This window comes from Polyodon spathula, chromosome 26 (genome assembly GCF_017654505.1).
Source record: "Polyodon spathula isolate WHYD16114869_AA chromosome 26, ASM1765450v1, whole genome shotgun sequence".
NCBI classification, from domain to species: Eukaryota; Metazoa; Chordata; class Actinopteri; order Acipenseriformes; family Polyodontidae; genus Polyodon; species Polyodon spathula.
In genome coordinates this window covers 8,389,812-8,403,534 of record NC_054559.1, presented here as the reverse complement: position 1 = coordinate 8,403,534, position 13,723 = coordinate 8,389,812, and the positions used below count along the sequence as shown (strand labels likewise).

Genomic DNA, 13,723 nt, shown 5'->3' with positions numbered 1-13,723 from the left:
TTTTTTTTTTTTTTTTTTGGGGGGGGGGGGGGGGGTTAAGTTGTATTTAACACTACCTGTATTTAAAATCGTTATTTTCGATTACCGGGAGAGCATGCGCTGTCTCAGAGTGTAAGAGTCCGCACTAAACTCCAAGTTTTAATTTGGTCGTCCCAAAGTACGGGAGTGTTTTTAGTTGCTATTGACTACTTAAAACAGTGATGCCAAATGCCAAGCAGATAAAAGCCAAAGGTGACCAAAGAAATCGTTACATTAAATGCTTTTGTTTTTGTAAAATACATATATTTCTTAAGAATATTTAACAACGTCATATAGTAAAATGTATTGTAATAATCCCAAACGATTAAAATGTTTGCAACTAAGGAAAGATATCCTTTGTGCTACAAATTGTAGTTTAGCTAGCTGGTCCGTTGTTTTACTAGCAGTACCTTTGTGTCGACAGCTGATGTTTTAAATATGAATCTGTAATCATTATTTGTGGGCATGATGCAACTTTTTTTTTGCTTATTTTTGATTTTTTTAATAAGGCTATGCATGTTTTTTTTCAAGTTAGAGATATGCTGCACTTGTTTGTACTGGTACAGCAATAGTCATTAGAAGTCAGCTATGCCATTTAAACTACAGTACTTATGCACATGTATCATTTGCTGGCATATAACTATAATAATGTCAGTCGCGGCCAGTGATTTTATGACAGATGAAGAACTTGAAAATTTGGTAGGTTACAGGTGTTTCCTTAAAATAGTCAAGAAAGTTATTAATTGGGGTTTATATTGACATTATGTAGCTTGCATGCAAGTTCAAGTTGAATAAAGATGAATTATTTTTCATATGACGTTCCAAGTTATTTCAGTCAATCTGGTGTCTAAATCTAGTACTATAAAATTATAATCCAATTCAACTTTATATAACTTACCTCTTAAAGCTTGGTGAATAGGGCTTGTGTGTTTGTACTGAATTAACCATAAACATTAACCTTATCAACTAAAAATCTACCTGTTTTTGCTTTTCATTACTGTATGAATTTATATTTAAAAAAATTATCCTATTTATATTCCTGTGAGATTGAACGTTGATGTGTGGAAACCAATTGAAGATATTAATATATAACCAGTCTGTCAATGAACTATGAAAGTCTTTACATTTTAAGGGGGAAGATGGAATTTCAGTAGTTACTTATGAATCTGAGACCGAAATGGTAAAGATTTGCATTGCGACTAAATATCAGTTAACTTAATTTCCATTCAATCCTAGAAACTAGAACTGTTTTCCTGCCGTATAACTGATCATACGTTAAACTTTCCTTGATTATGGTTATGTATTTACTCACACAAGAATACGGGATGCACTGTTATATTTACGGAATATACTGCAAGTGTGGTAGTACTCAACATGACTCATCATGTAGTTCATATTTATAAACTTAATAGTTAAACATATCATTTAATATACAATTGTTATCTTTTTCCCTCTTCAGAAACCAAAGAAAAAGAAGATTTCTCATAAACCACCCAAATCTCCAAGTAAGAAGCATGGTATTACTCATAATAGAACATGTGATACGTGACATTGTAATATTTATACCCTTAACATTCCCCTACTTCTCTGTCAACTACTGTACGTGCAAGAACTATAATAATGTGCAGTAACAATGATATTTGAAAAAAAATCTTCTTCATGTAATTAACATAAAAAATACTGTTGTATGTTTTTTCTGTCATAACCTTTTATGATTCCTACAGTTTTAACACAGTTGTTTTTGTTTGTGGTTATTAATGTTTCCACATTTTAATCACACATTTTACTTTTCCCTTTAGAATCTCCTTATCTCTCAGACACATACCAGCACCCAAAAAAAAAGCTGCAGTTTGGAGATCTTAAAAAGGCACTGGGACAATGCATGTTGACAATCCTTCGGCTAGAGTACCCTGGGAGCTTGCATCACTTACAAGTGGACTTGGTATGTTGCTTGAATTTGAATTATTCTAGTCTGGCTCAGAACATTTGCAAAATAGATATTTTTTTGTTTGTTCAGAACTTTTTATCTGAAATGTGTTTGTGGTTCACATTCTACCGAAAAGTGTTGTGTTTACAATGAACTACCGAAAAAGTGATATAATATAATATATGTACGATATATATATATCTAGATATATATATATAGATATATTCACTCAATTAACTCAACAATTTATAATATTCTCTGTTATATAAGTGAGTTGTTTTTTATTATTCTGTTCTCAGGATATGTTCCTGGAACCACTGACTACTAAGAGAAAGAGGACATGTATAATGGGATCATTGAACTCAAGAAGATAAGCTCTGTAACACTTTCAGTTAAGAATTACAAAGGAAACTCTTGGAGGATGAACTCTGTCCTTAAGCAGCATTCAAAACATGTTGGGCCCGATCTTCGATCTTTGCGCAATCCCTCACTAAATTTATGCCTCACAAAAAAATAGTGCTTTGGCACAAAATGAGAGCTATTTCAAAAAGGCACAAAGCAGTTGCGAGACATTGGAATATAGCAGTTATTTGGGCTGTTTGTGCCTCGCAAAACCATCTGCGCATTCACTATCAATATAGCAACTGCACACAACAGCCAAGCGAGAATACAGAATGATCAACAGTCACCATTAGTAATGCGTCAAGCTGCTATCATTGGTGTTGCCACAGTATGTACCGATATGACAGCAGACGAGACCACACAATTTATCGTGCACACATACATACGGACCATTCAAATACACAATTGGCTCCATAGCTAGGTGCCAAGTTTTCAAATTAATGTACTGGTAACGGCACTGTTTTATTGAATACGGACAGTATTGTATCACAAGGAAATACTATATAGGTTTCTTTAAAGGCCAGCTGATCTGACATAGCTGTATTTTTTGAAGTAAAATAATTTAAAAAAAAGCTTTGGATACTGTCTTTTTTTCTGAATGATTTTTTTTTTTTTTTTATATAAGTCGTGCCGTGACAAAGTCTAACTGTGGTAGCACACACTCTGATTTGTAAATATAACAAGGTCATTGACCTGCAAAGTACATCAGTCAAGCATTTTTATATACACAATACACAGAAATGCATTATGTTATTCATTCTACTCATCCATTTGACCATCATGAATAAGCCCAATTTGTAAGGTTTTGAGTGTCGCCAGAATGGATTTTTTCGTTATGCCATTTTTTTGTAAGAATCATAATTAATTCTAAATACGCTCCTAAAATTTTAATTATAGCCTACTATGATTTCTCAGTAAATGAACAATATCTGTACAATTAGCAACACCGACATTCAGCAACCTGGACAGCTGCATAAAAACGGCTAGAAATTACAGTTAACAGAACTGTTTGTCCCGCCTCAGTTAACTTATGATTGGGCTGCTGCTGAGAAAATATAGGTCTTTGATTGGTTGATCGTATCACCGGTCTGATTTTAGGAAAACATTAACTGCAGCTGCCCACCCCTCACCCGTAATGCACAGCAAGCTATGGAATAGCCAAGTAAAGCAATGGGCCACAAGATGGGTGTATGACGTATTTATACAATTAATTTACAGATGTGTGGCAACACACAGTAAACATAACAGACAGGACCCCTCCCCTCTTCATCCTTCTCTCAATCTACATTTCCATACTTTGATGGTACGCGTTGGATGCCGATATGCCTGTGGAGCAGTGAAGAACACATATAACTGTATATGTAAACACACTACCGCTGTCCATCATATCAGTACAGTGATAAAACACATAACTGATCCGCCCATCTGGTGTGTGCGGATGGGGGGGTTGGGGTTCTATACTATTGTACGTTTGTACTATTGAACCCAACTCCAGAGTGGACTGTTACTCTGACACTATTTGAGCCAGCAGTGTGCAGTTATTGGAACTAGCTTTCGCCCAATTCAAATTTGATTGCGCTATGTGCATATTGAATATCCACATAGAATACATTCGCTTCTCATGTTTCTATTTACCGATGCATTACCATATGCTAATAGGACCGTATTAAAGAAACAGAAGAAAGGCTGTGTGCTGGTCAGAGGGGAGTGCATGTTTCCACACTCATCTGTTGGGCATGGGAATATGCTTTAAATGTCACTATGATATGCACATGTTATATATGTCGTAGAAACAAAAAAAATGGCTTATTGCTTGTATGTTTTTGCCACAAATTGACTATGGTGATGCAGTATATAGATTTGCATCACCATCAACTTTAGGTAAACTGGACTTGTTATATCATGCAGCATTGAGGTACAATACAAATACAAGATTTAATACTCATCATTGTATATTATACAGCTTGTTAGGCTGGACTTTTTTGGCTTTACGCAGGTTGAAGCACTTGTATATTCTGGTATATAAGGCTATTTAATGTAAATTATTTAATGGCTGGTAAACAGTGTTAGATTGTTTTCCATGAACCCTTTCATTGTATGTATCCATGCAATAAAACAGACATGGTTTCTGTAGACTAATTCAAATTTAGAAATGACAGGAAAGAAGCAGAATACATGATGAAAAACTGTAGCTCACTCAGGACCCTAGATAAATGTGAATAGATTTTATAGAATATTATAACAAGAGGATGTACCTATAAAAAATATTGAGTTTCAGACTGTGTTTTAATGATTATTGTATAACTAAATGCAATTTATTTCCCTTCACATTGTATTTTCTAGTGAACTGCAGACTGATTTAAAGACAACAAATATTGAAGGTATGAAGATAGCCACAGATACTTACAATGAGGAGGTGAAAAACCTGTGTTTTGTTGTTGTTTAGGTTCAGGGAAGAACATTAAATATAAATTGTTCTGAAATAATAAAATGTGTTTGTTATTTTAGAACAAAAGAACATAAGAAAGCTTACAAACGAGAGGAGGCCATTCGGCCCATCTTGCTCGTTTGCTTGTTAGTAGCTTATTGATCCCAGAATCTCATCAAGCAGAATCTCATCAATCTCATCATTTAGTAGATATAGCAAGAGAAAGCATTATGAAATGTATTTTAAAGCATTATGAAATTGTATTTTATAATACATTATGAAATGTATTTTAAAAAGCCAGCAGTTTGAATGTATACTTATGCTATATTGTGATTTATATTCTTTTTTTTTTTCAATTCAAAGGCTTTGTATTATGCTGGCCAATATGGAATCTGCAGAGAAAAGTTAAATAAGAAAATATCTGGTTTTGTTGAGGACTGAATTTTCATAATTAATTGTACAGATCTGAGAGCAAAGAAACCCAGAAGCAACAGAAGGTGCTAAACTCCACAATCCTGAGATTATCTAAAAATATTTTTAAAATGCAGGAGGAAAATAAATGTCTGAAGGAGGCTAGAGGATTGGGTAGCCCTTCTGCTTCAGCCAGAGGTGCACATTAACTCCTGTTCAGTGTTCCTCATTGCATTTAGAATTTCTTAACCAACTACACAGTGACTATTGTTGGTTAATTATGGGGAACATTAGTGTATAATTGTTGTACATAAGGTCGTGTTTTCCATTTCAGGTTATAATGACTAGAGCAAATCAAGGCTGGTGAGATGAATCACAGAGCTAGAAAAAGTGAGTATTCCTTCATACAAACAAAAACTAGTAGTTGTGGCTTTTTAAATAAAAATGCAGAAATCTGTCACATTTAGGGTGACCATATGTTCTGATAAAGTTCCGCGTCCCAATCGAGGTACTGTCGGGATACCATTTGTCCCAATTTTTAGAGTAAACGTTGAAAACCCAGGCGAAAAATGTGACATTTTTATTTTCTCATTAGGAAATTTGTATGTTTTTATTTTCTCATTAGGAAATTTGTATTTATATGTAGCTGCTATACTGTCTCGTGGTGCAACAGCATACTCTACTGGTTTAGTGCATGTTGTTTGAGTGAGTTGTTTGTGGCTATCCAATCACGTTAACCTGCAGTCATATGATGCGTTATGCGTCATGTGTTTTTCTTGGTGAGTGCGCCTGTGTGTCCGGTTTTACTGGCGAAGCGTCACGATGTCTGCTTTTATCGACGAACCTGTCACTAAAAATCAAAAAAAGACAGTAAGTACCGAACACAGTGGGGAAAAAAAAATGATTCAGTCATATGCCCATGGTCAAGTCACCCAATTAGGATTATAATTAGGGTTTCACGGACATTTCGCTGACATGTTTCAACATTAAATAAACCTAGTATTTCAGAGCACTGTAAAAGCCTAAAAATAGTAGTACTTGCTTCCTTACTAAAACAGAGTGCTGTCATTTTTTAAAAGGCAAGCATGCAACATCTCCCAATAGTTGCAATGATATAAAAGAGAAAGATAAAGCACAAGCTATGATTCTTATAGCTTCTGACTAATAAAACATCTTATTGTACAGCAGCGTGAATGCTGAGCAGTCGTGTTGCTAGAAGGCTAGTTTGTGTACATGCATAGAGTTTACATACAATATGTTTTTTGTGACCACACAAACTAGCAGGGTAGAAATATCAATTAAAAATAATTTGCTTGTTATTAGTCTGAACCCTGATTTATCCACATAACAAACCTTCCATTTTCATGGAAGGGTTAAGTGGTATTTGATTTCACATGATCTTCAAAAATAATCTTCCCATTCTTGTTTACAGTGCCAGAGAGCTTCTTCCTCCTGGAATGCTAGGTGCAGGTCCTGTCTCAGTCCTGAACAGGATCAGAGAAACACACCATCTCAGCCCTCGTCAGCAGGCTCTGAACAGCTCCAAAACCAGAAGCAGCAAAAGGCGGCCTGGACCATACAAAAATACTGGCACCAGTATAAAGACAAGGTGAGGCTGACGGCTTTCAGCAATCAAATCATGTCTTTACGGTGTTGCCTAGTGTTTCTCATAATGATCTCGAAATTGTTGATTCGAATGTTTTACATAGAGAGAGAGAGAGAGAGAGAGAGAGAGAGAGAGAGAGAGAGAGAGATACAGATACAGGGTATATAGATGTAAATAAGTACCATATATTTGACTTACACATGTAGACAGAAGCACAATGCACAAAGTGCAACATATATTTTCATTTTATTTATTGCAATGCGGATATACTGCAGAAGCAGTAATGTGTTTTCTAAGTAGAGTTTAGGAAAACATAAACCAGTGATTTAGTACTATATATCATTGTGAATATCCATATGTTTGTTTGTTTTCCCCAGAATGAAGATGAAGATTCAGATGAGGTGAGTATTGTACAACTCTCTATCTTTACTCATTAAAATATAGTCCTCTCCTTAAGGTACATATAAAAAGAACATATTAAGTTGTCATAATGGTGAAGCATACATTACCCAGCAGTACCCCTATAGGCAACAGCTACAGTAATATATTTATGAACAGCGATGACTGTATGAAATATGTGGTCTGGCAGTAGCAAAGATTTTAGATTCTAGGGTGCTGTTGTGATTCAGTCTGCTTTGAGAGGACAAAAGCAAAAGCAAATAGTGGGCCTTAAAGATTTAGAAGAACGTAAACCGTTCAAGATAATTTCACTTGTTTTGTATAGTGTATATTTTAAGAAAGAAGTTATTTTAATGTTAAAAAGGTCTGGGTTGTGACAAGAAAACAAACTGAGTCACTTTTGTACTGGAAGTGTTCACAAAACTCAGAACACTTGTTCTTTTTTTCAAATTGTCAATACAGATTTTCTGGTATTGCTGTCTTTCAGTGGATTGAGAGCATTGCAGTACCCAGCAACAGCCACAGGATGGCTTCATGTACTGTATAACCCAGACCTAAGACAGTACAGTACAACAGTGCACTATATATCCTTCTTTTGTTGGAACTATGTTATGGTAATTAAGTTTTGTTAATAGCTGCTGCTTTTTTACAGTTGCAAGAAATCTTTTTGAGCAAACTCAACTTAACTGAGTGTTGTAAACTTTGCCTTGCCTTGTCCCTAGGTCTTCTGATTCCAGTCTGGTTAGTGGAAAGAAGAGTCCCAGAAAGAAGAGCCCTGTTTCTTCTAGAGAACAGAGCATAGTACCTTCCACAGCACCCAGTAGAAGACCCTTCCAAACTTCTAGTACTAATCCAACAGGCGCAGGTAATCTAATATACACTGTAGCATAGCAGATTGTATTTCTGGTGGAGAATGAAAAAGACACAGTTTACCAAAAACACCTAAAAATTCAACGGCTAAATAAATCTATGAACATAAACATTTGCAAATGAATACCAGTGTGATTTGTGCTTAGAGCTTTAATTTTGACAGATCTTTTCAAAGCTGTAGCAATTAGAGATGATGAAGAGATAGAAGAAGATCTGACAGTGGGTACTGATGATAAAAATGAAGAGTTGGAGACAAAGGGATAAAGACAGCATACACCCCCATCCAACAGGAGGCCTTTCTCAGGAATGAATAATAATGGAATACTGGAACACATCGTGAACAAAAGATATTCCTAGTCCTCTGTCTGAGAGCTCAGAAGCAAGAGCTTTTTCTGCTTGCTGTGATCATTTGGTTTTTGAAAGTTTGGTATTATTTTGAGTAAATCTCTCATAACAAAGCTCTGTAACCAAAAAAAAAAAAGCAAATAGATTTTTGCATATTAACATAGACAACATAATTTCAAATGCAACCAATGGTTACGTCATTGCAATTTTTGTTCTGGCAACTGTTGAATGAACTAACTAGGTGTAACATTAAGGTGGAATTTTTACCAAGTTCAATTCCAAACAGTTTTGATGTTGATATTGACCAATAAAGCACAGGAAAGTACTGTATGTCTTTCCCTTAAGAGTTAATTGAATTTAAATCAGCAACAGCAAAGGAGGAATTGGTACCCTAACACTTTTCTATTTTTTAACAGCACAATCTAGTCAGTACCAGCCTAAGGCTCTCCCTGTTCAGCCATGTAACGACCATGACTCGGACTACTCTGATTACATCATTGTTTCACCAACACGACCTATCAGACGAAGAGACTTCTACTTTTAAAAGCATGTTTAAACAGTGATTCAGAATTATGGTGTATTGAGCTGTACAGCTTGGTTTTATAATGACGTTAAAAAGTGCTAGTAGAGCTTATTTACTCTGTTTAATTTCTTGCTTCTTTGCCTTTATTTCCAGTCAGTCACGATTCACTAAATCAGTAGTCTTCACAAGTATTCTAGACAGAAATGCAAATGTCAAATCTAATGAACTGTGTTACAGCATGTCTGGTTTTTGGTCAGCAGTTATTTAGTTATTAGATAAGACGTGTATGTGTTTGGGGGGGGGGGGGTGGTACGTGTGGATTTACAGTAGAATCAGAAAATAGTGAAATTCTTATTTGTTCTTCTGACATCCTCTGTATGGAGCCACATGCATTGATAACACTCTTGTAAAACAACTGTGTGTGTGTGTGTATATATGTATATATATATGTGTATATATATATATATATATATATATATATATATATATATATATATATATATATATATATATATATACACACACACACACACACACACACACGCACACAATGTTTGTAACTTTTTCCTTCCACTATTTAGATAACATATTTTTACTATTTATCTTTTATATTAAAGTCCAGGATTTTAAGTATCCACTGCACACTGTACATGTGATTGCCTCTGTGCAAGATATACTAACCAACATTATCATGACAATCATGGTAAATGCATCAGTATTACACAGGTTCTACAAAGAAAGTTTTTCTTTTAAAAAGGGGTTCAAAGCTTGCATTCTCTTCAAAATAGAACACAAAAAAGTCTAAATGTTGACTACTCAAAATAAAGTTGTTTTATAAGACCATACTTTTTTTATTGACCTCTTATTTCTCTATGTATTTTAATTGCTTTTTGCTTGTGTACAGTGCTTTGTATGTCTTTGCATATTTTCTGTAATTAAGGACATTTATTTTTATCTCCATGTATTTATAAATAAGAAATACAATTTTATCCCAGTGCCCTGTTTGTGCCTAAAATTACTACAGCACTACTGTCTATAGAACTATATTGCACCCTAAGTGGCAGATAGTGGGTTCATCTGATGGATATTATACTGTAAATTGCAGTGAGCATCATTCCAGTGAGCTTGTATTGCTTTTTCTACCATATTGTTAATGGTTTCAATGAACTCTAATGTGGCCATATATTCAAATACACAATTTTTGAAATGTGAAATATCATTATATTACTAGCAACATGTCATGTACCGTATGATTCAAGGTTAATATCAAGGTTCACTGGGGTAAGATAGGTGCAGTATCACATTTATTGCATTGACATACATTACACTATTTAAATTTTTTGTACAAATCAAATGTGTGTTGTGAGATGTTTAAAGCTCCTTTGGCAATGTAGCTAATACGGGTATATCAATTATTATTGAACTATCCGAAATGTGACAGAAATTTGTTTATTAATTTATTTTAAATTTAGCAATGTAACAAAGCCTATCAACACTGCCATAGCCTCCCCACAAAGACCTAGTGGGTAGATTAGAAATGTAACAAATTGTCAAAATAGGTTGTCCATTTGACATAACTGAAAAATGCACTTCATAGCACATTCAAGTATGCTGTGGGTATTTCAGAGTCAAGCTGTGCATACTAATGTGCTCTTCCCACGGCTAACTCCATTAATGGAATACAGCCTTAGTAATGCCTATAACTGAAAAGAAACTGGGTTGCTTCTATTCTATTTTGATCATATCTTAATTATAATGCAGTAACTGTGCACTGTTATTCATTATGCACACCCCAGTGTAATCCTTTTTGGAGGATCTTTCTGTTCAGCATAATTTTAGAAAGTGGGTTTTTAATATCACTCAAATCTGCACAGCTGTGCTACATATTTTGCTACATGTATTAAGTTTCACTTTCACAATCAAATAAGCAAATCAAGCAAATCCTTATTTATATGCATATTGAAATAACTGTATTATTTTTTATAAATAGCTATGCAGTTGTAGTTAATAAATTATACATCTACTATTACTTTAAGCAAGAATAAAAAAATTGCACCAGTAATATTATAAGCAAAATTTTTTCAGGTTGTTTATGTTTAATGACAGCCTATGTTAAATTGGCAACTTTCAGCTCTTAATAAAAGCATACTGGGATTACAGAGAAATTGACAGTTTCTGAAATATGAATGGCTTTATTACCCCTCAGGAACCATGTATCGGTACATCAAGGTACCCGAGTTTGAAATTTAGATTTTTCTAACAGTATTTCTGTGATTCGTTTTGATTGCTTGCCTTTCTTTTTTAAGGCCCAGGAACTGCATGCAGCTGCATAAAGATAATTCCTATGGGAAATGTGTGTGTAGCACTGTGCTTAATCTGAAACATGCGTTTAAAATAAATATTCTACATGCAAGAACACATCTGTTTTTGAAGCTTGTTTCAATTTTGAAGTATGCTGTTAACAAAGTAAATGCATGATGCATGATTTACTTGCTTGCAAACTTTTCAGTTATGTGCTTTCATTAATGAACAGTGCTTGTAAAATATAACTCTCACAGTGGTAAAACATATCAAGCTTAGCTGATAAATTTAGATGTTGCTTTCTGGAGAGTTGAAACCACAATATACAACTAGACTAGTGAAATGCCTTTCTTTAAAGTTAATTGTAGGTGTAGGAAAAAGTATTTCATAAATGGATAATCAGCTTGTATCTTTTTTTCACAGTATTACATTATTGTTCTGCATTTTATGCCCAAAATACTACATTATGCCACAGAAGCAGTCCTGCATAAATACTGCTACACCAGTACCAGTTTACAGGTTTAATATTGCTCCAACTTTAAACTTGATGAGTGAACATAACACTAGAATATGCAATGCATTACTCATATAACAAAATACCATAAAACGACCTCCAAAAATAATATAGTATTTTGAGCTATGTTTCTTAACCCTGGTCCTGAGGACCCCATGTGGCGCCTGGTTTTCAATCCAACTGAGCTCTCAGTTATTTAACCAGACCCTTAATTGAGCTGATAATTTGCTTAATTAGTCCTTTTTAACTGTTTTCAGCTCTTAAACAGTTGCCGATTTCAAGTTTGCTGTAACATTTCATAAGTAACTTGAACTCTGCAACTATAGCTCAGTTGGAATGACACAGTGGGTCCCCAGGACCAGGTTGAAAACACTGTTCTAGAATATATAACAGTAAATATAGGAAACTATGGGAATGGGGTTTAGGAAACTAGTGTTTGGCGCAATACAATTCTGGAGTATTTTTATATGGCTAATGATTCGTGAAAGAAGCCAGATGGACATTTTTGAACTGCAGTAATGTGTATGATATGGATGCATTAAAAAATAAAGTTCCTCTATTAAAATATCATTTGATCAGTGGGAATCGGAACACAAAAGTAACAAAGCATGCCAATACAAGATGCCCTTTAAGCTGAAATCTGTGCAGTGTATACACAAAACCTATAGAGGTCAGCAAACTTATTTTTTCTCCCTGCTGCAATCGTCTGTTAATAATCAGAAGACTAGCTGCTGCTGCAGTAGGTTGTCTCTCTTGCTCACTCTGTACGCTTTTTGACTTATGCATCCCCAAGACACAAATGTAGACGAAAAAAATTGAAAGGGGATCTGGGGACGGGAACGACAGTATATAGATCAGACTCGACTCAGAAATATCCCGGGAACATTGGAACAATAACGAACGGGGGCGCGCACCGCGCAACAGCAGGGCTGGCATTTGCTATTAAAAAAAAAAGAAAGAAAAAAAGAACTATGTGATTGTCGAAGAAAAAAGACTGGAAAAATCAAGACAGTAAGATCTTGCAAATTATTTGAGCATCTTCTTGGAGATAACCTGTACAGAACATGGTTTTATAACCGTAACAACCATTGTGCAAATAAATGTTATGACTCAAGATCATTATGTTTTGAATGGTTGGAAGTGAAGGCAGGAAGTCTCGTTAAGGTAGTGTCGTTTTTTATTTTAAATAACAAATGCATTGCCGTACCTTAACTTGGATTGTGTCCTACACTAGTTGTATTAAGCAATGTGATTAGATACACTGGGCTTTATTGGAGACAGAGTCGTCGTGCTATTAATAATCCTGGAATTCGGAGACAGAAAAATCAACACAATGCTGGGACACGAAAACAGGATTAAGGAAATCACATCCTACCCGTAGTGGATTCTGTAGGAAATATAATGAAATTAAATTGTTGAAGGGGAAATTGAGATTCTCTAAATTTAGGCGATCTCGAATGAAACATAAGGGTGTTACAGCAACAGCGATACAAGGCAACAAATCTCGCCAATGAGTAGTTTAACTGTTTATTTAAGTGTTCAGTTGCATAATCAAAGTGGCATAACTGGAATATTAGTATTGTGTACTGTTGCTAAGATTTAAAACATTTACACGTGGAATGTTAAGGTCTTGAGTACCTCCCTTGGTCTCAAGCTATACTGTGTTGACTAGAATACAGCTGGAGTACTGTACTTCGGAACTTCCTGGAAATAGAGCAGCGATCAAAGTTAATCTGTGGTTCCAACAACCTCGGATCCCGATTCAACTGCTAACCATGGCAGCTGTTCTGAACTACTCGCCTCCTTGGTGGGCGAACCTGTTACACAGACTCCCTCATTTCAATCTCCAGTTTGAGCAAATAAGCGGTGAATTTCGTCCTGAAGATTCTCAATACCAGGAGGTAAGAGTGATTTAAATAAATACCAGGTCATACTGCCAGAGATCACAATCAAATATGGCGTTTTTTAACATTTCATTT

General features: G+C 35.0%; 1 protein-coding gene and 1 long non-coding RNA gene across 4 annotated transcripts in view; both read left to right on the top strand.

The window, feature by feature from the left end:
* The first annotated feature begins 76 nt into the window (after positions 1-76).
* Positions 77-2,506, top strand: LOC121300610. The gene is made up of 4 exons (XR_005947545.1): positions 77-231; positions 1,478-1,523; positions 1,818-1,960; positions 2,245-2,506. It is a non-coding gene; the product is annotated as an uncharacterized LOC121300610 (long non-coding RNA).
* A 9,945-nt stretch (positions 2,507-12,451) lies between these two features.
* Positions 12,452-13,723, top strand: part of LOC121300725 (protein tweety homolog 3-like) — an 80,579-nt gene continuing 79,307 nt past the window's right edge. For all 3 annotated transcript variants that reach the window (XM_041229465.1, XM_041229464.1, XM_041229463.1), the window contains exon 1: positions 12,452-13,645. In XM_041229465.1, the coding sequence (XP_041085399.1) occupies positions 13,520-13,645 (126 nt within the window). In that variant the 5' untranslated portion in view covers positions 12,452-13,519. The remainder of the gene's footprint in view (positions 13,646-13,723) is intronic.